This window comes from Callionymus lyra, chromosome 7 (assembly GCF_982586985.1).
Source record: "Callionymus lyra chromosome 7, fCalLyr1.hap1.1, whole genome shotgun sequence".
Lineage (NCBI taxonomy): Eukaryota > Metazoa > Chordata > Actinopteri > Syngnathiformes > Callionymidae > Callionymus > Callionymus lyra.
In genome coordinates, this window is record NC_141824.1 from 21,337,479 (window position 1) to 21,363,919 (window position 26,441).

The 26,441-nt window shown below is 39.3% G+C and overlaps 2 protein-coding genes across 3 annotated transcripts in view; both read right to left on the reverse strand.

Moving 5' to 3' along the window:
- The window catches only part of LOC148075604 (glutamate receptor ionotropic, kainate 1), a 40,884-nt gene extending 19,367 nt beyond the window's left edge, over positions 1-21,517 (reverse strand). Inside the window, exons 1-7 of one of the 2 annotated variants that reach the window (XM_087795124.1) lie at positions 21,092-21,517; positions 7,240-7,407; positions 6,915-7,172; positions 4,931-5,112; positions 4,104-4,157; positions 1,791-1,964; positions 691-834 (exon numbers count right to left, since the gene is read on the reverse strand). In XM_087795124.1, the coding sequence (XP_087651250.1) occupies positions 691-834; positions 1,791-1,964; positions 4,104-4,157; positions 4,931-5,112; positions 6,915-7,172; positions 7,240-7,407; positions 21,092-21,176 (1,065 nt within the window). In that variant the 5' untranslated portion in view covers positions 21,177-21,517. The remainder of the gene's footprint in view (positions 1-690; positions 835-1,790; positions 1,965-4,103; positions 4,158-4,930; positions 5,113-6,914; positions 7,173-7,239; positions 7,408-21,091) is intronic. The other variant, XM_087795123.1, reaches the window with a different exon arrangement.
- A 2,461-nt stretch (positions 21,518-23,978) lies between these two features.
- Positions 23,979-25,668, reverse strand: LOC148075605 (claudin-8-like). Its single transcript, XM_087795369.1, has one exon. The coding sequence runs from the start codon at positions 25,283-25,285 to the stop codon at positions 24,227-24,229; it is 1,059 nt and encodes a 352-aa protein (XP_087651495.1). The 5' UTR covers positions 25,286-25,668; the 3' UTR covers positions 23,979-24,226.
- Positions 25,669-26,441: the final 773 nt, after the last annotated feature.

Sequence of the window (26,441 nt, forward strand, 5' to 3'; positions counted from 1 at the left end):
ACTCAATCTCTCAATCTATCAATGCGTCTATCAATCAATAAATCTATCTATTAATCCATCAATAAATTAATGCATCAATCCATTAATTAATCAATACTTCAATCCATCAATAAATCAATCCATTAATCCATCAATTATTTAATCCATTAATACGTCAATACATTGATCCCTCAATACATTAATCTATTAATGCGTCTATCAATCGATAAATCTATCCATTAATCCATCAATTAATAATACCATTCATTAATTAACACATCGATAAATCTATCCATTAATCCATCAATTAATAATACCATTCATTAATTAACACATCAATAAATCTATCCATTAATCCATCAATAAATAGATCCATTAATCTATCAATAAATAAATTAATGAATCCATCAATACATCAATATATCAATCCAATTAAATTCCTTCTCCATCAATTTATTTTTGGGGGTTTTTTTGTCTCCAAATATGTTGTAAATAATATCAACATCATTTGATTTTCAAGCTCCTTCAGGCCACTTCAAATGACCAGTTTGTGACCTCACAAATTAATTTGACACCATTTGTAAATGTACAAAAAGAAAGAACATAACAGTCTCATTTTTAATTCTGTTTGTCCATTAATAATCCTGGAAGTCTGCACACACTAATCTGATTATATTGTCTCTGTGACAGACAGACGAGAGACACACTCACGTCTTTGAGCAGGTTCATGAAGCGTGATCCGAAGCGCCAGGGTTTGTGCCGGTGACACTGCAGGGAGCTGACGGTGATCTGGGAGGTTCGCTGGGAGGCGGCGGCCACCATGTAGACGGCATCGTACATGAGAGCTGCCTCGCTCTGGAATGACAGGACAGGCTTGTCGTTGGTCAGGGAACAGATGTCAGCGGTGAAGATTCACGCGCTGCAACAAAACACTCGTCAAACCAATGCTCTCCTCATTTCAGCGGTGAAATATGTCACACCACTTTTAAAAAGTTGACGTGAAAAGACAGGTAAAGTGACAACATGCAAGGTGTTAGCATGGCTAATACTTAAAAGCTATACTTGCTGTATATTTAATTACAAAATTGAAGAAATTATTTTAATTAGTGGGTTGAAAAAGGTACATTTTCCACAGTTTTATTAAGGAAATTAATGGGTTGGTTTGCAACTAATGTGTTGATTTAAGTTTGTCTTAAATAGATGTTGGACTCTATTTTATTATCAGTATGTGTCCGTTTGTACAAAACTCTATTATCCTTTAAATATTTACATTATAAAATGTACTTAAGCCCCGCCCACTGAAAACATCTTGTTTACCAAAACCACGCCCACTCTTCTGTGATTGGTCAAGCATCAAATTTGTCACCGCGTGTCATCAATCTGAGAAGCCTCCACCTCTAAGGGATTTATTGTACAAACAAAGTGGGGCGTGATTACAGCTGGCTGGAGGAGGAGTGAAGCCATTATTAGGTTATCATGGAATCCACTCTTGTAACCTCTCGTTCGCTGAGATTTCACCTACTTTTTAAGTGGGTCATTTTTTATGTTTTTTAACTTTCCAAAGCAATAACTCCGAAACATGGTCATGATGAGATACTTGCATCTTGGAGAGGAAGACTTGAACATTTGAAAGATGTTAGTGAGTCAGAAAAGTTGGGTTATCACATTAGTTGCCCTAAACTAATGGCTACATTAATCATACATTTGGGCCTGAAATTGTGTCGGAGAATAACGGGTTAACTGACTGCAGACTGGAGGTTCCCTGTGATGCCCTTGACAGTTGAACTAAAGCAAAACAAGTGTCATCTCACAGTTATCATGCCCTCCATCATGCCAGGCTCTGTTTTGGCCGGAGACTGCAGTCGCTCCATGGCCCAGCGCTCCACCACCGAGGCCACCTGCGGATTGTCGATGTTCAGCAGCCTGAAGCCTGTCATGTTGACTCCACTGTAGCGGTACGGCTCCAGGTCCAGGGCAAACAGGTCCTGCCAAGACACGGTTTCCTCAGTGGAATTACCCGACAAGGCCACACGAACATTTGATGGGATCAAAGTAGGAGGCCGCTAGCTCATGAGCACATATGCCACTCCATTCCCTGAGAGCAACACGGCTTAGTAGTTTGAACACAACAAAATATTGATGTTGAAAACACATTGTCGAGTTCAGATGATAAGATAACATGGAAGCAGGATGTGGTGATTTTTTATTCCAGTGCCGACGTTAGTCTTTAAGCTCCCACTTCAATATCCGCTATGAATGAATGCCATTCCTTCATCTGTTCCAAACATTCATGGTATTCTGAACATCTGCTTGACGCTAACTTGAAGCTAGCTCTTGGTGAAGCTTGTCCATTGTGACACATGAAACTTTGTTTTTAACCAGTTCTGTAGGAGTTTCTATTCCAACCATTTAATTTGGGGGCTTAATTAAATTCACCTTCAACAAACAATCCAGAGAATGTCCTGAACCTTACCTTAAAAACTTTGCTAAAAGTTTGTTAGCAACTTTTACAGTTTATGGGCAACAGTAAAAGGTGCCAACAAACTGTAAAGGTAAGTAAGTAATTAAGTAAATTATATTTGTAGAGCACTTTTCCAGACCAGGGTCACAAAGCGCCCATGCGATGGTGTCTTCTCGTCTGGACTATTGCAACAGTTTGTTTTCATGTCTAAACAAGAAGGATCTGTCTCGCCTGCAGTTGAAACAAAACTCTGCAATGAGAATTCTGACCTGCTCTAGTAGAAGAACTCACATTTCTCCGATCGTTAAAACTCTTCACTGGCTGCCAGTTTCTTTCAGGATCAACTTTAAAATCCTGGTTCTTACTTTCAGATCTATTCATGGTCAGACTCCTCCTTACATCAGTGATCTGATCCAGACTTACACCCCAGCTCGGGCTCTGAGGTCTGTCAACATGTCATCACAGTCGAAAGTACTACCACCCATCATCAATGGTCAGCCATATGGTTGTTTCACTAATGCCCTCCTACAGCTAGCCTTGGATCTTCGGTTCAGTCCCTGTCAGCCTACTTCTTGTAAACTGAACAATAACAAGGGGTCTTCTTGGAAAAGGACTTTCTGGGGATGGCTTTGTAACTGACATCCAAAGCATCGACAGATATAATCCACCAGGGCTTCTATGCAGAGAGGTCTAGAGACTGAAGAGCTAGTTTGTCTAGTGAAAGTCAACTTGCAGTAGTTTCATGGGCTGGTGACCATCATGGCCACATACTTGGGAAGTTAAGATCAAGGCAGATTCCATCAACGCTTTCTCAGGTGCAAGAGAAGCCAGTGGCTCCTAGGAATAGCAAGACATCTACTTGGCACCGGTGGCAAATAAACATATTTCGTCTCATTTCCCTCATGGTCGCTGGAGCAAATTCTCCTTCTTGCTTTTACTGTTGCACTGCATCATAAATATGTCTATAGGGTACTTCAGACTCAAGTGAATGAAGGCTGAAAGAAACAGGCTAACCCCTTCTAGCTAGCTATGCGTTGTTCAAATCCTCTTGCATAACCTAGGCCTTGGCGGTTGTTATCCAGTTATGGAGCTCAGAGCTTCAAAACGGTGCAAATCTCCCAACGTTTAAGGCATTTTTTAAAGTGTGGATTGGATCAATGTCAAATCTGGGCAGCTGGTGATATATAGTGTAGCTACATATAATACAAGTGCTGACCACTGTCCACTCCACTTGGGCACCCAGACTACGCTGGCTTCTTTTTTGCTTTGGTACGCTGGACCTGAATGTCAGAACGCCTTAAGCCGCCTGAAGGACTGTCTCGCCACATGCTTTCTGGATCGTTCTTGGCCAGCGTCCGTCCTTGTCCACCTTTGATGAACATCAGGTAGGCGGTCGTAACATTATCCTCACATCACAAGCAGAGGGAATTTTCCCTTCTGCACTTTCATGAGCCGCTGTTTAGATAACACTCAAGGGCACTGGACACAAACAGCCATCTCATTATGAAGCCGAGCACAGATGTTTGAGTTGATCAACGTAATCTTATGGTCACACATCTTAACTTGCAAACAGAAGGACATTGGGACGCTTAATTAAAACAAAGGATTAGCGTGTAACGGTGCCACGCGTTCACAGCGTACACAAGACGATGGTGATACTCACCAGAGTGGTGAAGAAGAAGTGGTAGTACTCGGTCATCATCCCCATGGACAGGATCTAGTGACATAAGAGAGGAGTTAAGACGCTTGTCTGGTCGATTTTATCCAACTAGAATTGACAAATAAATGACACATTTTCCCCACATATTGTCACTAAATCATCTTCCGCGCTGGTTTACAAATGTGTTTGTGGAGCGCTACATGGATTTGTAGTAAACAGAGGATAGCTGGAGGAGAAGGAGGACGAGAGGGAGGATGGGTAGATTTGCCTCTAATCTTGCTCGCAGTGATTATTAAGCCCAGGGATGTTTGGAAAAGCCCAATAGCGAAAGATAAATATTTGAAAAGGTTTCAAGAGAAAAAGCCGGTATCTTCCTTAACAGAGATCCTTCAGGATTGTGGTTAAAATAAATATCAAGAATTAAAATTAAAAATGAAATACCTTAAATAGGCTTGAACTTGCTTATTTTGCTTTCTGGTTAAATTTCAGGTCAAAACTAACTTTAAAGCCAATTATTTAACTAGTTGGCTTTTTAAAATTAAGACACTGTTTCCACAGATCACTAATGAAAAAATAATGTTATAATATTAAGGAGGGTTATGGTTAGGAACAAGGTATTAATATTGTCAATTTTAAAATGTTGCAAACCACATAATCTAGTTATGGTACAATGTATAGTGTTCTATCAATACATGTCCAGTTTTTCGAAATATATATACAGTATATATTTTTATTTTTTAAACAAAGAAGCATTTTACAAACATTTTCTGTCTAACATCTTATTCACAACAATACGATTTTTTTTAATATATATATACGAAAAGGAATACCTGCTTCAGGACATCAGCTGACGTTTGGTAGGAACAGTCGAAGATGACGAAGAACTCCTTCCCTTTCTTCATCTCCTTCAACAGAGGACGAGCGTCTTTACTTCCTGTGGGCAGTTGGCGGATCTTGATTTTGATGTTGTACCGGGACGGAGCTTTGATGAGCTCCTGCAATCGAATGAGGCCTGAGAGTCAAACAAAGATTCAGTTAGTTCACCAAATCTGACAAATACATGACAAAAACATACTTTATCACATTTAGAAATAAAACATTTTTTTATAGTTCACCAAGTCGTTACAGTCGAGGAGTACGGAGGTATTTGGATGTTTTATTTTAGCGTCTTTCGGACGAAGATCCAGTCGCTACTTGTCTATAATCTAAAAAGGAACAGATTACTCCGAACCCTTAGTCGACATGAGGGTGAGTAGAAAATAAGTGAAGTTATTTGTGAACTATCACTTTAACATCAGAATAATTGCAGGAATGCTTCAGTGACCCAGCTATATATAATCTACAACTTCCCTCCATTGAAAGCTTCTCATAGCTACTAACCGCAAAAATGTAAAAGGAGCAAATATAAATAGCGATATAAATTGGGTACCATGTTTTTACGTGTTTAGCCAAAATATTTTAAGAGCATTTAAATAGAATTAAACTTTAAATACTGTAACTAACCCAATTTATTTTCTATGGTCAATTATAGTTTTGACATGTCCAATAAATTTGTTTCCTTTACTTGAACCTACAGATGCTATTTCAAAACAAAATGAATCTTGCTCTAGATCGCCCCTGGTGGTCCTGTTCAAGATCTGCATGTTTCTAGTTCTACGACCTGGGACCTTCCTCTGTCGTATGATCTCCCTCTAATTGCTTGGCTTTCACCTGGTCCAAAATAAAACTGAGAATCGTGTTTCCATATGTGATCGGTGTGTATCTCTCACCCTAGGTAGCTGGGATAAAGAACCATTATTAAAAGAAGAAAACAAATGTTTATTTAATGCACATTTTCTTCAAGTGTCACTTATATTTTTAAAAGCTGATTTGAGGTCTGTGAGAGAAAATCTATGAAGCCTCTTCACCTCAAATAGATTCATTTTTTGAAAGCCGATTGACTCTTTTCATCTTCGTGAAGTGTTGATCCTCTTTTCAATGTTTCCGCTCTTCCCACCTTCTTTGACTTGAGTGTGTTTGCTCAATAAGCTAATTTCCGAACCCTCTGAAAGCACATAAGAAGCTTTTCTGACCCAATTTAACTGAAGACTAACAAGATTAACTCTCCCCCCAAAATAACAGGATCGCGTTGCACGGGTGGGAAAGCTGCGATACAGTTTGAACTTTCTTCGTCTCGCTTTAAAGAACGGTGGCACAAAGGCTCATTATAATCGTGAAAAACAACAACTACTTTAGTTAAAGTAACAATCCCTTCATCTGTTTTCAACTGATTATTGGGTCGCAGAGGCAGCAGCTGAAGCAAAGAGATCCAGCTGAAATCTCTTTTAGCCATTATCCGTATTGTTTAAACCTTTTTTACAATACTGAATCGATAGTCAAGTATCAATTAATTTATTTGTATTTTATTGAATTTATTTTTGTTGTTCATTTTTGTGTTGCAATTAAACTTCTGTCCGCCAGATGGCAGCCATCATTACGTACGAACAATGAAATCCAACTACATCCCGGCAATGACTAAGGACGAGAGGATACAGTCGACTCCAGCAGCTGATGTTTTGACATATTTTGGTTTCTGATGAAATCAGTTACTTCTTCATGTGGTTTGTAAATTCTGCAACACCAGAGTCAAATACTCAATAATATTACAAATATATAGTTGTTCCTACACTATCGCAATATATCATATTGTTGCCCCTGTATCGTGATCTGTACCGTATTCACAGATATTCACAGTGTGCTGTCATAGCGTCCCAAAAACCAAAAAAGAAAGGAAATAAGTGAAAGGTTCTGAACGAACAGGCGTGTTTCACTCACCAGTTGCGTCCTCATAAACCACGGTCACCTGCTTCCACTTGAAGAACTGCACTATGTCCAGCACAGCCCTGCTGATGGACGCGTATTCGGGGTAGAGGTTGATGTAGAAGCTGTCTTTGTTGTCCACCGACGGATGTTTCCAGCGTGTCTGGACGTGAGGGACCTCCAGGGCGTTACATATGGACTGGACGGCGCTGACCGACGAGCTGTGCGACGGCCCGAACACGGCTCCGACACCCAACGCCAACTGGTCGCACGCTGGAGTTGGAATGACACTTTTTTAACGAGAGTCCTGCCTTTTTCCTTTTTTTAAAACTTCGCTCACCTCTTCTCGACGCCTCGAAGCTGTCGAACAGATTTATTCTCTGAACATCGTAGGTCAGCGTGGTGTTTGGCATCAGGGTCCGGTTCCGGTTGATGTTGGACACAGCGAATTTAAAGGCCAGCTCTTCAACGCTGATGGGCTCATTCTCCAGTGTCTCAAAGATGCCGCCTGCCAAGAGAAAACACACATCAGATCGCATCGCAGAAAACTCAAGCAGAAATTATAATAGATAAACTTCAAAAAACTCAAATTAATTCGGCCTCTGCGTGTTTGAATATTACAACGACTTGAGTCTGACTGTTGCATAATGTGTCCCAGTTCTCTGTCAGACCGAGCAGCGAAGGGACGGCTGCGAGTGACAGAATTTAATCTCATTCAAAAGAAGGCTCGACCCTAACTGACCGTACCCTATTTACACGGCCTGAATTTTCACAAACTGACAGAACATCTTTTATGAAGCTCACACTTCTTTGACATTGAGTTCATTATGATCCAGCTCGACAGCGATTATCTTCAGGCAGACGTTGGCGGGAAAATATCCAATTACTGTTTTTCTCTAAAGCATATGCTGATTTAATCAGAATTATAATGTGACTAGACTTGATTTCTTTTTTTTCTTGGGTTACTTACAAACAATTTAAAGAAGAATATTTCTCCCAAACTTGATCTCCTTTCTTTAGTTTAGTTGTTATTTATCATATGTAGAACACATGTGCCTTTAATACTTTACTTCATGTTTCTTCATGTTTTTCTAATACTTTTGTTTGTTTTTCTTAATATTTCCCAACAGCTAATGCGAAAAAAAAACATTTCTCCTGACTGACTCACATGTTTCAAATGTGGAAGTCTACCTCTCCAAGATGCATTAAGTCCCTCATCATGACCATGTTTAAAAGTTATTACTTTATAAAGTTTCTCCCCCGTCTTAAATATTGGCGAACGAGAGGTTACGAGAGCGGAGTCATTAAAGATGTAATAATGGCTTCACTCCTCCTTCCGGCTTGCTGTAATCATGCTCTGCTTTGTGTATACAACGAGTCCCTTGGAGTTGGAGACTTCCAGGATGGATGAAGCGCGGTGATGTTTAACCAATCACAGCAGAGTGGGCGTGGTTATGGTAAACAAGGTTTTATCTCCATAAAAATGTGTTTTGAGTGGTTGGGGCTTATATAAAACAAAACTAGTACAACAAGTAAAAGAATTAGATGGAAAAGATGGTCCTACAGTATATAGAATTCATGTTTTAATAATTTAAAGTCTTTTTTCTTAAGTAAACTTGAAGTGACGTCTCAACAGGCTGATGTTACTTTGGAGAGAACCTGGTCTTTCTTCAAAATAAATCAGCTTTCAGACTGTAATAATCAATATACCAGAGATTATTTGAACTGTTTTTTCTTTTGTTTCTGTAAGGCCTCCGACCCTGTGGTTGCGTACAAGTGGAGACAAACTACAACAATAGAAACAAGGATATATATAGTATTGTCGAGTACTTGACTCTGGTGTTGCAGAATTTACTGGACACATGACTCTTGACCAATTCATAACTGCTTTCATTGGTTTTGAAGCCAAAATATGTCCAAACGTCAGCTTTAAAAGTTGCTAAAGTCGACTGTATCCTCATGTCCTCAGTCATCATCGAGACCAGATTTGTAAACAGTTTCTTATGGTTCCTCATGGATTTATTTACAGATACAGCCGAAGACAATTTTAATTATTGTCTGATAAGTGTCAGGGTAAAGGACGAGGATCATTATCTTCTGCCAAGAAACTGTTATCCAAATCCTTTTCGCTTTAGGCAGAGTATTTTTAATGATCTTCTCGTGTCACTGCCAGGTGTCGGCTCACCCTGGTGTGAGATATCTTTGGGCTATCATGATAATCGCTCCACCATTGTGATATTACAGGCCTCGGCTGGGGGGAAAAAAAAGGCTCTTTATATGTCCAGATAGCCTAAGAATCCTGGTCATAAGAGCCAATTTCCTGTAACAGGTGTCTGAGAATTCCTTTCGGAAATGTTGCGTTGCGGTTGAATTAGAAAAGAAAAATATTGCAGCTTGAACATACTTTGTAGGACACGCCTTTAATCATTCAAGAGGTTCAACATTACCTGTTCCCTAAATCAGCCTGCAGCCACTATTTTTTAATAAAAGCAAACCTTAGCTCTACTTCCCCTTATTTGTAAAATGCCAAAACAATATAGACTTGAACTTTAATAACGATTTCTGAGCTTAGCAGGTCATGAAAAAGGTTAGGTCAATATGTTGGCCCCTCCTATATTAACAGAAGTAAAGAGCAATAAAACAGCAGATATGGGAGGCATCAGCAGATATCGCATGACATTCATGTTGCGTTCGCTCCTTGAACACAGAACCTCCCTGTGTGCCAGAGCTGCAGGGACGAGGGCTCTTTGGTTTAGGAGATGACTCTGAAAAAGCATCCAAAGTCTTAATCCACTGTGCTGCTCCGGAGAGATGTCTGTCCTCGCATGCCACGAGTCCAGAACCATATGGACCTCTAGCCACGCAGACACAGTCGTTACATCTGAGTCGGATACGGGGCAGCAGGATGAGGATTAAACCCCGGCCAATACTTACATAGGTCGTGTGCAAGGAGGAGCAATATCGTATGTTTGGATCGCACGCTACCATAGTGGTTAGTGCCTCCAACAAGAAAAAAGAAAGGTTGCTGGTTTGCTCCCTCAAGAGGCAAACCATGTCCTTCCTGTGTGGAGTTTGAATCTCAATGGTTTCCTCCCGCCATCCAAAAACATACAGAGGTTTTATTGTGTATTCTAAATTGAATTGTGTGTACACGAAGGGTTGTTGGTCTCTGTAGAATTTACTAGTGTGTTTTCTTGCCTCTGCAACACCAATTAGGGACAAAATGAATGAATCTTAAAGGAAAATGGAATAAATAAAAATAACCTTTTTTCAGACCAAAGAAAACCATATCTTTGCAATACTATTTACAATACCCATTTTAATTTTTGGAAAGTTGCAGTTAGTAGGTGCAAAACTACCTACAAATGTTCTCTTTACTGCTGCCTTAGTGCTTGGTTCTGTTTTTCCTTTTTTTTTTGAGTTATTTTATTTCAGTACTTTATGATGTACTGACACTAGTGATGGGCTGACGAAGCTTCATGAAACAGTGTCACGTTGTTTAGAGGTCACTTAACTCTGGTGTTGCAGAATCCACAGACCACCTGACTCTTGACTATTTTGAAACCAAGATTTGTCCAAAAATCAGCTTTAAAAGTTGCTAAAGTCGACTGTATCCTCATGTCCTCAGTCATCATCGGGATCAGATTTGTATACAGTTTCTTATGGTTCCTATTGGGTTTATAGAGCCGAAGACAAATTAATAATTAAATTCCCTTAGAGTTGAATGATCGAAATACTACTATGTAGTATTGTTGCGTTTGAGACCATAATACAGATTGTAGATTGTTGACTATTCCAACTCCTATTGTTATTCCTGACCACCCACTTTTTTCACTCATAATACCGATCAACATCTTTCATATCTGAGGTTTTGATTTGGAATTGCCTCGACAAAAGTATTTCAATCTGAAAAAACAACAATAGCAAATGTCACTCGCTGACCTCTCCTACGAGAGATAAGAAACTACGCTCTCTTTGAGCACGAAACTGGAATGCAATCAATACAACATCACAGTTTCAAATATCTGCCTTTTCAAAAGGATTTATCTGTAGTTGTGATCGCGATGACCTCAAACATTTCATCACTGACAAAAGCAACTTTTATGATTTCTCTGTCGAAATTGTAATTGGTTTCAGAGTAGAAAATGTTCTTTAAGCGCTCCCCTTTTAGACCTCAAATGTGAATGACCTTTTTCTTTAGTGTAGCGTTGCCTCAAACCCCCAAACTGAGAGTGCTTTGTCTGGACTCGCCGGTCACTAAAAGCCTGCTTGAAAGTGCCAATCCTGATTATGGTGACCAAACAGCAGCAGCTGCACTAAAATATTTGATAACCTTTCCACAAATCTGTCAATAGAAATGCATTTTCCCAAGAGTTCAGATTATGCAAGCTTTGCTTTAGACATTTCGAACAGCAATGATGTGTCACGAAATAACAACAGCCTTTATTAGACGATCAACAGGTCGGTTTCATTTTAGTGTATTTTATTGAGCTAAATACAGCAGCTTAGTCAAAGAAGCTTCATTTATTTATATGTTTCAGTTGAAGGTTGTTACATGTAGCCATCCAAAACATGGGGGAAAAAATAGAACAGGAAATAGACGAATGCAACCTAAAAGCTAATGTGATCATACACTCTCACTCACAATTTTAGTTTTTATTGAAATTGAAATGCATTTTTTTAATGCTCCTTTTTGTCTTGTTTGTTCCTCAATAAAAAGACAATCTGTTCTCTAAATAAACACGCCATGCTACCTCATATACATGATTCTATTTCATATATATATATGATTTAGTACTTACTTGTTTGAATAGTTTGAATTCTGGCAATCCAGTTTTCTAGTCTGACACCTGAATCTCGGCGAACGAGAGGTTACGAGAGCAGAGTCCATTATGACGTAATAATGTATTCACTCCTCCAGCCGGATGTAACCACGCGCCGCTTTGTTTATACAATAAATACCTGGGATGTGGAGACTTCCGGGATTGATGACACGCGGTGACAAACCTTAATGCTTGACTAATCACAGCACACTAGATGCTCTTTAAGGACTGACCAGAAGCTTCTCCTAGGACATCATCCTACTTCACAAAATGTAAAGACAAAAGTGTGTGAGCTTGAACTTTTAGTCCCCTGTTTAAATCTGAAACGCATAAATAGTTAAACTTGTTCTATGTACTTTTTAAAACCATTTCAACTTCTCCCAGATATTTATTCGTCCCATGCATTTTAGAGTGAAAAAAGTAGACATTTGTCTCCTCCTCATTTCCAGGTCAGACAGGATCGTAAATTCTCTTTTATTTAATGAGTTTGTGTTGCTGTTGTGTTTCAGATTGTGATCACTGGGCGATTTTCGGCTGTTCATTTCCATCTGAAAATAACAATCATCATCGACCACTTTGTTTTTAATGAAAAAATAAAAAAAAGGTTTTTGAACTAACACAATTACACATGAGTTGGGAAATAAACACCATCTGTTTCCTCCATTATATCTGCTTATTATCTTTCCCAGGGCCGACGTAAGCCACCGAAACATCTGGAACCAAGCAGCCATTTCTATACTGGAGGTTTTTTAGTAGGTTACTTTTATCAGTTTGTCCAAATGTGTATATTTTCAAAGTATGACTAAGAATACACACAAAGAAATGGATGTTGATTTAAACTACTTTCACAGAGCCAAACCTATAATAATTTTAACAAGAATAATCAAAATGGGAAAACTTTAAAGGCAGACAGAACATGGAACTTTTTTTAGTCACGAAAATAATCCAGTCACGAACAATTGGGGTTTTCTATCCATCAAAACTTTTTATGGTTGAGCCACAAATATAACGATTAATGAAGGAGGAGACAGTGATATATATATCATTTTTCGAATGGCCCCAAATGGCCCTAAGGCCTGATGTAGATGCATAAACCAATCTTGACTGTGTCAAAAAAACATTTTTAACTTTATTCTCTGGATGTTCTTGTTTTGACGTTAAGTGATTTAGAACAGTGGTCCCCAACCCGGTACCGGTCTGTGAAGCAAGTTACAAAGCCACACAGAAAGAATAACAATGTGTATTATTGGTTATTACTGGCTGAAATGTGTTTTGTTTTAACAGAAGGGATGAAGGTCCTGAGCCGGGAGAAAGGACGAGATCATCATTTGAGGAAAAGAATAAAGGTCCCGTGGTTTTGTTTTTTGTTTTGTCAGACAAGTACGATTAGGAAAGTTGAGAGAGGAGGATCAAAGAGCCTGCACAAGTGGGAGTTCCGTAGACGTCGACTGTAATATTTCAGTTAGAATAAGCAAGAAAACAAAAGTGAGCTTCAAAGATGAACAACAATCTGTTTTTACATTTCTTTCCTTACTTAGAAGTGCCAGGCATTTATTTCTTCGACTTGTCTTGTTAGTGCACCAAAGGAATTATGGTCTTCTTTTAATCGGATTGTTTATCGATCCAAGATAATTGCTATTAGTATTTTAGAGCCTCCCACGGGGAGCATCCCTTCAAATGAGCCCTGAACCTGCCACATGCCGTCTCGGCGCCTCTTCTACCCTGAGGAGGGAAATTTTCCGCGGCTGCTGATAATGAATGGTGCCATGACAACCGGCGCTATTATCTTATATCTTACCCTCGCAGTGATCCAGTTCCTCGCTACAGGTTAATGTTTCTCTTCTGTCACGGCAGTCTGGCAGATATTGTCGTGAATGTGACAGCGCTTTCCTTAACTTGACAGTGGTGACGGCTGTTTACAGGTCTTAGCGGGACAGTTGTAATATAAGATCAAATCAACAGCTGAGCCTTCAGGCATGGAGGTCCTTGAGGAGGCTCTCTGTCTTTAATACTTGGATATTGTGAGGAATATTGGACTTCAATATTCATTTCTGAGGAACTATACCATTATTAAAACCTGTATTGTACAAATGTGTTTGTGGTATCCCTTGTGTTGTCTCTGGGTCAAGGTGAACGACCTCTCTGGCTTCCAGGCATACATAGTGGTGAAGGTCGTTCACCTTGACCCAGAGACAACACAAGGGAGACCACAAACACAATTGTTTTCAGGCCTCCGGGTCAAGGTGACCCAGTGGCCACTGGGTGAAGGTCCCACTTCACTCTCCTATAAGTTGATGGATTGACCATATCTAGAAGAAACTGCTCAAAGTGGCTAACCTACTAAACGCGGACCTAGACAGAGGGTTGGTGTTGACCGCCATTATTTCTTCCACTGTCCAAAAAATGAAAACATTGCTTCTGTTTTATTGGCAACTCTAAAGTCTCTCTCTGAGTTCAAAGTCTCAAAAGCCTAAGATCTCAACGCAAACAAACCGGGCGCTGATCCTAGATCAATTTTGTTGTGGCCAACTTACAATGAGGCTCAGCAGAGTTGTGAGACTTTGGCCATGGCAAGATGCAGGATTCATTGCGACAATCAGCGGAAACAAGGCAGTCTGATGATGAGCGTCTGGGGGACAATATAACGGGTTTCAGGCACATCGGCAAGAATTTACACCGAAATAATTGGCTAGTTGTCCACTATGACTGTGAAGGAGACGTCCTCTTTGGTGTGGAATAACACAACACATGCCAAAATTGCCAAAGTAGTGAATTTTGAGTTAGCATAAAGCTGTGAGAAACAAACTTGCGCTGTAGTTTTAAATCCCCCTTTAAGGTCAACTAATGTATTGATTCAAGTGTGTCTTAACTAGATGTTGGGCTGATTGTATCATCAGTATGTGTCTGTTTATACAAAACTCTCTTTTCATTAAAATGTTTACATTAGGAAATATGCTTAAGCCACGCCCACTGAAAACACTTTGTTTTTCTGTAGATGTAATCTTATTTACCATAACCACACCCACTCTGCTGTAATTGGTCAAACATCAAGGTTTGCCATCCCCATGTGTCAATTATCCTGGAAGTCTCCCCCTCAAGGGACTCGTTGTATAAACAATGCGGGACGTGATTACAGCTGAATGGAGGAGAAGTGAAGCCATTATTACGTCATAATGGACTCCTCTCTCGTAACCTCACGTTCGCCGAGATTTCAGACGAATACAAGAACTTTATAAAGTAATAAATTCAAAATATGGTCATAATGGAAGTTGAAGTTTCACGTTTGTTGACCTTAAATCATTCCTGAGTTTCAATCTTCATGTGATCGACTGATAAACTGGCGACCTCTTTGATAGCTTCACTACCATGACCTACAACTACTATGTCAAGAACAACTGCTTCGAAGGACTTGTTGTTTGATCCTTTAATGATTCAACATGGAAATGTAAGACCTCTCTTAGGCGAGGCTGGATTAGGGGATTTCTTTCGTGACCTTCATCGTATCTACTGTTTTTCAATGTAACAAGTTCAACCAAATCAACTATCCCAGCTTCTCAGGGCAGGAGGCTCAGGACACCCTAAACACACAGCAATGAATCAATCAATTCATAATAAGCTTTATGTTTCCATATGATTGAAGTTTTAATAAGACAGACTCCCACACATTGTAAACAAACCCTCCATCTGAGCATTGTTTTATTTTGTGTGCGACTCAAAAAATGGGTCACCGGCTCATGGCTCAGTGCATCATTAGATTCTACTCCATGTTTTATGTAGAAGAAATAAAAAAGGAGAACACCGAGTTGAAGTCATTTGCGAAACACGCGGCAGATGAAATGAATAATAATCTGTCTTTGTCGGTTTGCTGAATACGCCGATTCAGTGTGTTCTTGCAAAACACTGCTGCGGAGCGAGTCCAATGATGAAGTGACGCCATGATCACAGGTGTTGCCATAATTTGATAAAAAATACACAAGTCATTATTTAGAACTGTCACTGTTCGATTACTTCTTACTTCTAGATTTCATATATTTGGAAACAACAACAACTGTAGGGATTTTATTGGGAAATGTAGGTTATTTTTTTTTGCCAATAAAGTATTAAACATCACCAACAATAATGTTGCACAGTGATTAATATAATTTTGCAAGAGTTGTTTACAGTTTTCTTCAAACTTGTATTATTGAGGCACCCTCTACTTCAGCAGCCTAAAATAACAACCTGTTCCACCTGGTTCTTCATATGAAATCCAATAAAATTATATTATTATAAAAATGATTATGGTTGTCTGCCTTGAATTTCAAAAGATGCCGTGAATATTGTACAAAATTATATTTTAAGATCATCCAATAAAGTGCAAAAGACATTACTGGTGTGTATTGTCAAGAATCTGGTGACATGATATGAGTATCATGATTCAGGGGGAAATGATACAATATATTGTGATACTGTAGTAACAAGGATATATTGTAGTATTGTCAAGTACTTGACTCTGGTGTTGCATAATTTACAGACCACATGACTCTTGACGAAGTCGAGCTTTCATTTGTTTTCAAACCAAAATATGTCCAAACATCAGCTTTAGAAGCTGCTGGAGTCGACTGTATCCTCTTGTCCTCAGTCATGACTGGGATTTCACATAACTAGATAGAGCGAGAGCTATATCGCCACATCTATATATCTCAAGACTTATTTTTGTTATAAAGAGTTATTTTGGGCCAAAATATTTATATATATATACAGTATATGTATGAAATATGTTCCTCTGGCTAAACAAGGTATGACAGCTAGTACTATGCATTTTTTCCATAAAACTAACAGCAACTAGAGTTTTCATGAAATCTCAGTAGAACAAATTAGCTCTTGTTTTATTTTAAGAATAAACAGTAATTGAATGTTTACATTCATGATATAGGTTGAGAAATTCTAGCCAAGCTAGATTTGTTTAATCCACTTACAGATGTGATGCTCAGGTAAATAAATATATATTTATTTGCTGTGCAGATTTAATGAATCCCATAGAAATACTTCTCTGTAGTTCTTTCATACCAATCCACCTATTTGTACTTTGTCAATCAATCAACAATGTCTGATTAGATTCAGCTTAAGGTCACCACTGACTCACCCTGGCAGTCGTCATTCAATTTCTTTGGTCAGCCATTAAAATGTGTACTGGCCTTTGAAATTGTATTCTGCCTGATTGTACATCATTATCTTTATCGTTATAGTAGATATTCCAGCTTTATTTTCCCAGGTCTGACACAGTTGGCTTCTTTTTTTACCCTTGTCTTCAGTCTCAGGGATGTAGCATATATGCTACAGGCTATTATCCTCATCATTACCATTACCAAGACAACAAGGTTAATGAAATCAATGCCGCACATTCGAACAAAAAGAAAAGGTAATTGTTACTTTAATTAGGTTTCAGTATAATTTTCTGGATCACTGAGCTTCTATCTCGGCCATGCTGTGAGTCAATGCATGCTGGATGGTCACAAAGACCGCACGGCAAATGTGAAAACCCGGCGGGCGCTTCTGTCTTCGGCTTCCCCGTAGAGGAACATGGACCTCGCATTTTTTCGGATCTCGTTCCTGTGAATTTGGAGGTTTATATTGACACAAACAGAAGTCTTTTCAAAGCAGCGGAACACAATCACGTAGTGTTTCCCGGGCCGGGCAAGATCCCAGCGACGCCTCCCCCTTCTCCGCCCCAAACAAAACCACCAGTGCCACTCCAAGCTGGGCCTCCGCCAGACTGGGAGTGAATTAGGAGGTCCAAACCAGTCGACTATCTTCCTTTGATGTTCAGCACTGAACTCTCTCTGTTAGCCAAGTGGCGGCGAGATAGTCACTCAAAACATCAGCGCTGAGATGACTGTACGAGCCAAAAGCACATTTGTAACACTCATTATTTTTAACTTGGCCAGAATGGAGGGCTCATTAATACAACATCAAAGTCGTTCTCTTGCTCTCAGGTTCTGAAAAGAGGAACTTTTTTGTATTGCTAAACCCTGGATATCATCCATTCAACCATTCTTGCAGAGACAGCAGCCCAAACAAAGGGTTAGGGTTAGGGTTAGGTTTCGTGTAAGGGTCAGGGTTAGGGTTAGGGTTAGGGTTAGGGTAAGGGTTAGGGTTAGGGTTAGGGTTAGAGTTAGGGTTAGGGTTAGGGTTAGGATTAGGATTAGGGTAAGGGTAAGGGTAAGGGTATGGGTCAGGGTTAGGGTTAGGGTTAGGGTTAGGGTTAGTAGGGTACTTAGGCTTAAGTAGGGTATGTGCTTACTTTCAGTCGCTCTTGGATTAGGGTTGTCACCATACTAACGTTTTCAAGTCAATACCCAGGAAAATATTGATACTTGACGCCATTTTCCATTTAAGGTGACACTGTGGCCATTTGTTAGCGGCAACAGCATCAGATTCACGCTTGCATGTTGGTCAAGAAAACCCTGTCTCAGGAAAGTAACAGCAATATATATGTAATATATAATGTTGGGGAAAATTCACCAATATTAGTGTCTGCAGACAGTGAATTTTTAAACCATGCAGTAAATAATTTTTTTTTTAATTGCTGTGAGGTCTGTACATGACCTACGGTGTTTCTGCAGCCAGCCTCAAGTGGACACTAAATGAACTGCGGCTATTTGCAATTCGACATATGCTTCACTTTCTAATAGCCTAAGTTTACCCTTGTGTTCCAGCTGTCAATCTCTATCCAACCCTCACTCAAGAACAAAACCCCAAGATAAGAAAAGACCTGTCGCTGAACGTTCACAATTACTGGCTCAGGAATTCTAGTGATCTAGTTTAACACACTAATTTTAAGTATAAATGCCAGTAATTGAGCTCCAGGTCTATGGCAGTGGTTCCTATAGAGGTCTGTGCGCCCCCTAGAGGTGGCATCCCACCATGACAACTATGGGAAAACAGTTTCGGGGGGGAAAGAAAAATTAGAAAACACCAAGAAATTGAAAAAAAGTCCCTACATTTAGCCAAAAACTGCTTCTATTGTTTATAAAATATCACTCAGTCCAATTCATCGTACCTTTAACCAGTCTTTTATTTATCTTTTTTATTAACCAGCGCTGGAATTATCCCAGCTGCTCAGGGTTAGACGTAAGAGACACCCCTGCCAATCCCTTTCATTAGAAACATATTGTTCTCTGCAACAATGTGATTTTGAGTCCAGCCACATTTCCAACTCTTTAGCTCATGAAAGAGATTAGCATCGGTTGTTTTAGGGCTTGAAAGGGGTCGATTAGGGGATCGTCCATTATTATCAAACCCCGGTGAGAAGAGTAAAAACCCGCCACCATCTGATCCCGGCTCCTGCCAAAGTCGGAGCAATGTTAATTGAAGCGAGCCTCGTACCATATGGGAGAGATTATGATGTGGTCATGAAGAGAACGATCAAGATTAGGTGGCCTCAGAGAGTGATAGATGATTTAGGGAGATTAATAATATGGAGCACAGATTAGGGGTGGCGGGGGGGGCACCAATAAGAGTCAACTCCACAAGTTTGATCATTCAGCGTCTTTGAAGTGGAAGGACTTAAGAAGAATATTCAGAACGTCCCTTGGCGTCGGGAGGGAGAGAATACCCCGAGGCCTTCAATTTGCTTTTGAGTGATGCAATCTCTTCGCTGGTGAGAGGAACAGTGGAATAGCGATGGCGGAGCAACACGATGTCATTGTGTTGTTTCCACTTGCATCATGGGTGGAAGGGGAATTGAACCAAGTGAAGGGTCTTTTTGTAATTATTGAAGCGGAGCATTGGAAGAAGAAAGGAAGAGCCAACTTTAAAGGGTTCGATTGTTGTTTTAAACATGCGTTATCTCGAGGCTTCAGGAGCTACAAGTAGCATAGAGGCTACTTGAGATCAGAACAATGTGGGATTCTTTCATCAACACCGTAAACATAAACATAATGATGGTCAAACATCTAGTAACGGGTCAAGAGAGCTACCTTGTCCAGTGACCTTTTACAGAGGTTTAAACCTACTGTTTGTTATAGTGATGTTCTGATGAAGCTTCATGAACCAGTGTCATTCTAGAGTCCACTAGATGGCGGTCACTGCACTATTTTCCTTCACATCATTTTTAAACTGTATTAGTGTGTTAAGTGTTGCTGCACTTGTTGCTACCTAGTGGGGAAATTGTATTTTATTAGGGAAAAAATCTCTACTCTTTTGAGAATTGAGCAACTCGATTAACATTTCACCAGTACCTGTTGTGTTTTATGTTGGTTATTTTTTGTAAAACCAGAGTAAATGTTTAACAAACAAACGTATTTTAAAACTGTGCATTAATCCCAATCACATTGAAGGATTTATTTATTTAATGTCGCTGCAAGTACATATATTTTATAAAAAATCTTAAATCTGGCATTTTTATTTATTAAAAAAAAAATTATATATATAAATAAAACAGAAAATCAATTAGACAGTGTTTAATCACTTTTCACACATTTTTCTTAACGATGCAAATTAATCTCATTGATTTGTTTATTCAATATCATCATATTTTATAGAAGAACTCAAATAAAAGAAACCAAAATTAAGTCGTAACTGCTTTCATTTGTTTTTACCAAAATATGTCCAAACATGAGCTTTAAAGCTTGTCGAATTGACTGTATCCTCTCATCCTCAGTCATTGCTAGGAGAGTATTTCATTGTTCCCTCAGTTGCGGAGGGCGTAACGGTAATTGCAATTATAAGAAAATAAAAAAATAAATCGAATTATTTCATTTTTCATACACTTATTTTAACTATGAACCATAACTATGGTGACACAATAAAATATAATTTGCCAGCCAAACATCACAAAGATATATCTATATATTTTTCATTTATTTTTAATTAAAAAAATAATAAAGTGATCTCGGATAATGATTCAGTATCGTGGAAAAGAATATTTACATTTTCGATCAACCCTAAAAATTCGTTTTTGTTCATGGGTCATTGGTGTAAATATAACTCCAGGATTCTGTCCATTTATTTTTCTTAAACTCGCCCTGAGTCAGTTCGTGGTGACCTTTGGTCAAGAGGTCCAGACTTTAGTGAAACACCAGGGTGTTCTCAGGTCAATTGAGAGACAGAATTTGTCCAGTGTGTTCCGGCTCTGGTGGGAACTGAGCCTCAGTCAATGGACGTCTCTTTGGTCACCCCAGGATTAACATACACTTCTATATTGTGGTTTTAACATGTCATGTTTCTTGATTTCTGTTTTTGTCGTGAGAAAGCTGCAAAATATATTTGATTCTTCTAAATATCAACTTTTCTGCTGTGAAGTGACAAAAGGACTTAAGACCAAAACAAGGTTCAGGGATGAGTGTCAAATTAAAAATTGGGACATTTTTTAAATGTAAAACTCACCAATTCTCAGGACTTGTGTGGAACTGAGCCAAAACTCTGGCATAAAGTAGAGCAGCGAGAATAACAGTCCCTTCCTCTTGGCCATGGTCCTCCCTCCAGAGTCAAATGTAACATTTATCAGTTTTCCTGCCGCCGGCTATTCATGCTGACAACTTGCCAGTCCTGGTATCCACGACAAAAACAAAGTGGCTGCAGACCGTCATCCTTCTCTCACTCATGATGGGGTAGAAAACAAAAAGAAAAGACAACAAAACTCCACAGGCGTCAGATGAACTCCTTTCTTGTATCCATCACGTGTCCTTGAGCTTTCGCTCTCCCAGGTTCATTTTTCACACATTTTTCTTTTTTTTCCCGGTGCTCACTTGAATTAGAAGATGCAACTGAGGAGAGACTGCTCGCTGTGCTCCTGCTGTGAAGCCGAAGAGGCGGAGCAACAGAAATCCTGCTGCGGGTTTCAAAATAAAAGACATTGATATTGCTCTTAACTGGAGTGACAAGAAGTCAAGGTTAGTTAAAAATGGAGGTAATTTTTGTGGCAACCCCTGAATTAAGATACAAGAGGAAGTGAAATCATGACTGAATTTTTTTATGGTTGAAAAAAACACATTTCTTGCTTTTTTTTGTATTTCAATATTTTGTGAGCGTTCGAGACAGAGAATCATCAGGTTTGTCAGCTTAAATCAGGTCCAAAAAATATGTATTTTAGTGAATCACTCAACGGAGAGCATCTTAAGATGTTTTCATTTGTTCAGGCTTTTCCTTGATTTCCTGGAACTCCTGTTATGTTATCAGTTTTATCTTGACCTTTAAAGTATATACTTTATTGAATATTGTTTTGATTGTTTAAGCGCTTTGTGACCCTGGTCTGGAAAAGCGCTATACAAATAAAAATTACTTACTTACTTACTTACACTGAAAATGTATTTTAAATCTAATTAAGAATAAAATCTTAATGGTAAAGTTATTTGGGATTTGTGAGGTAATATTGTAGCTTAGATAGCAGATATAAACATTAGTCATCGGATATCACTTCTTTTATGTCATTTTATTTTATATTGCATTCGTTTTTCTTTATTTTTGTCACTTTATTATAAATTACAAATATTTTTAACCCCTCTATAAAGTACTCTTTATTTTCAACTTTTTTTTAAACATATTATGGCAGTTTTCTACAACCTCTATATGTGCTAAATTTTGAAGCTTTATCTCAAATCTGTAGGACTCAATGGGTACTCGGGGCTGCTTTATTTTGAAACGACTCCCGTTTCCTGTCCGTCCCCCCGCCGCCGCCTTGACCCTCTCCCGGCGTCGCTCCCGTGCAGCCGCTCAATTGAGGACACAGTCGAGCTGCTGATCCGCAAACATGGATACGTCCTGAAGATTAACTTCAAATCTGGCAACATTCGACCTCGACAACATCTTTGCTTTGGTACACCGAGGAATGATTAAATCTTTGCTGCAGCCCTGATGGAAAACGCAAATCTAATCTTCAAACCGGTCCATGACGGTCTCTGGAAGATTAACTACCTCAAACTGTCTCATGGTCAGAAATAAATGAATTGTGCTCATATTTACCCAGTTTTCTGATGAATGGAGCTGTTAGGCTGGAGGCGGGAAAGGTCACGGCGGAGAGAGACGCGGCGTCTGTGATTAAGTCTGGTTCTTTCAGGTGGTCATAATGTTTCGGCGCTTTTTGATGATGATTTCGAGTGTCTTACGAGATCTTCTTTAAATCCTACAAACATGCGGTCTCTTAGAAGACGATGAAGTAGCAACCTTTCCAGGGTGTCCCCCGCGCTCAACCCCGTGTAGCTGGGACTATATTGAATAATATGAATAAATACTTATCAATGGATTCAACACTTTTAGTGTTAATCAGCAACATGAAGCGACATTTAAATATAAATTCTAATTTTTCACCCCATTATTATAATTTATTTAATTCCTAAAATATTTCAGTTATAACAAAACAAAGACATTTCTCATGATTCATTTCAAATAAGTTGAGGTCACATTTGATGATTAATAAAGTAAAAGGATCATATTCTGTAACGCTATACTCTCACTGGGAGATCTGGCGGCCTCTAGTGGCGTGTAAATGTATCGTATCAGTAACTTTATACAGCGTGTTGTCGATTCAATACGTGTTCTTTAATCTTTATTTACTCATTTTCTACAAATGTTGTTTTTTGTAAAGTCCAAAGCATATGGAGGCTTGTTTATAAGTGAAATAAGTTTGTGATCCGGAGAGTGGAGGCAAGAGTGTTGGTCCAATGACTCTCTAATCCCGTGTATCTTTGGAAACATGACGCCTGGGAAATATTTAAACTGCAAACAAACACTGACTAAACCGGTAGCACTAACCTAGAAATAGAAACTAGTCTTTGTTACTCACTTTATCATCATAAAAATACATGATTGTTTAAGCGCTTTGTGACCCTGGTCTGGAAAAGCGCTATACAAATAAAAATTACTTACTTACTTACTTACAATGCTTTTAATTAACACAATTATAAAACGTTTTCACTGAGATATAACACGTGTTAATGTTTATTACCTTTATGCCTTATATTGCGTATTTAATATACCATCAAATTACCTTTATTTAAATGTATTATTTACAGAGGTATTGTTAATTAATAAAGAAGATAATTCCACATTCCTTATTAGAACCAAATATTCTGAATATTCTTAATTTATAGTTAAAAGTATTTGGCGTTGTCTTTTGGTATCTATACCGTTAATATAAATATAAATATATCAATGACACTGACAAATTCATAGATTTATTAGACACGTGATGATAATTAGTACTTTATTTGCTGTTTTACAGACAATAACATGAGAAAAATTATATTATATTATATAATTAAACATTTATGCTAATTTTGATACATATATTTACATGTTTATAAAACGGCGAATGTATTCTCATACTCACATTTTCATTTTGTATTTTATTGATAAGTTAATATAGTCCTTAATAAGGAGCTTGTGATTGAAATGTTATTCCTAACCATTTGAATTTCAAGATTTAGCTTCTCATTCAAGTTATTTGTAAACTCAAAAGTTTAAAATAATATATACAACTGATCCAGAAGTACAAGGATATTTTCCTTCCCAGCGTATCAATCCTCAGATGTAGACGCCTCCACTGCTCACACTGAACGACTCCGGCTCCACTCTCGATTCTTTGTATCCAATGAAAACGGGAGTTTGTGGCACCGGGTAGAAGCTGGACTGGTAGGACGCGGAAGGAACGCCGACGGTGTAAATGGGCGAGTACGGGGTCGTGGTCTGGCTCATGTACAGAGAGTTTCCAGGAGTGTACATCGGGTTACTCCTCAGCGACGACTGGTGAGACAAACCTTGATACAAGAGGGAGGCGTTCTCCGGCATCGTAGGGTGGTAGACCATCGGGGTGTTGATCATGGCTCTGTTGTTCCGCACGAGCTGAGGGACGTTGGGGATCTGTTGTGGAACCGGGGCGTTGTTTAGTGGCCGCGGTGCTGTCTGGAGGCTGGAGAGAGTGGAGATGGGTTGGTAGTTGGCGAAGGCCTGTCGGCCCGGTATGGGCTTGTAGCTGAGCAGATTGGCCGGGTGGTAGACGTCGAAAGACCCCTTTTCTTTGGGTCGCCGACGGCACACGAACAGCAAGGCCGAGCAGAACAGAAAAGCCCCCGTGACCCACCCGATGTAGAGGGCCTCCCCCAGCTCTCTCCTCTGGGCGTCGATCAGCAAGGGGTTGTAGAAGTCCCTGATGATGACGTGTCCGGTCCACGACACGGGAATGAAGACGCAGATACAGGCGAGGAACTGCATCACGCCGGCGACCATCAGCATCATGGTCTTCGCCCACCTGTTCCCACGGAAACAGGAAATGCATCGCAGTCCAGTGAGTCCGACGGCGAGTCCGATCCCCGAGAGAGCCAGCGAGCAGCACATGAGACCCCGGGCGGCCTGCAGCTCGGACGGAAGGTAGAGCAGCGAGTCGTAGACCTTGCACTGCATCCTGATGTTGGCCTGTCTGTAGCAGTTCATCCACAGACCCTCCCAGCGAGTCTCCATCACGATGATGTTCTCCCCGATGAAGGCCGTCACCTTCCACATCGGCATTCCCGTAGCAGCCGCGGCTCCTATCAGGCCGACCAGGCCGACGAGCAGAGCCGCGATCTCCGAGGCTCCTTGAATCATCCTGACAAGCCTGGCTTTGATCAGAGAGTTTTCAGTGCATTTTTTTAAGAAACGTTCCTCAGGAGGTGTTTCGCCGTCGTCTGAGCCGTTTGTTTACGGCGAGAGGTGTTTGTTGTGGGAATGTTGCTGTCGTGGCCCCTGGTTGGTTCGTTCGGATGAGGGTTCTGCAGAGCTCGGCTTGTTTAGTGTTTATGGTTTCTCCAGTCATGATGGTTTGTCGTCACGTTCATCAACACTAGAGACTGCAAGCTAGTTCTTAACTTTCCTGCAGTACCCCAGAAGACCAGCGGAGGGAGGGAATGCATTCCTTTTTTGAACAATGGAGTTGATGTCGAACCTTTCTTTGTTTTTATATTTATAAGGACTTTATCCTTTGCACCATTTATACTCAAAACTGACTTCCAATTATTATTTGAGTGAGTACACAAAATATTCATATTTTTCGGAGTGGTCCTAACCATTGTAGGCATTTGTAAATGGGCCACGTAGAAATAAAAAAAGAATGTATCTAAATTGTTGTATTTATTAATACTGTACGGAATGTTTTTGAAAACTATCTATAGTAATATAAGCATTGACATGTCATGACGCTTGCTTCGGTAAAATGTATAAAAAAAACAATACGTCAAGTATATAATTGAATATTGTTTTGATTGTTTAAGCGCTTTGTGACCCTGGTCTGGAAAAGCTCAATATAAATAAAAATGACTTACTTACTTACTTACGTCTGTTTACCGGCAAAAATAAATGAATAAAATAAATAAATAATAAAATGAAAAACTGGTTTGAACAATCTTGTTGCTAAGTAGCCAGCCGGGAGCACCTGCTGATTCAGCGTAATTTTTCATGGCATATTTCTTTTACATTTTCCTTTTTTTTTCCTCGTTCACACTATATTTTGTGTCTATTTTTCCCATTTTTTTAATGTATTTCCTAAATTATTTCGGTTTAATTCCTCATGATTCATTTCAATTTACTTTACAGTAAAGTAAAAAAAAGAGCATATTCTGTAAAGTTATACCTTCACAGTGAGATCTGGCGGCCTCTAGTGGATTGTAAAGGCATAGTAACAGTAACCTTGTACACGCCTTTTTTATTGTCTATTTTTTATTGGTTATCGCTTAATTAAAAGATACATTCAAAAAATATTCTTTTA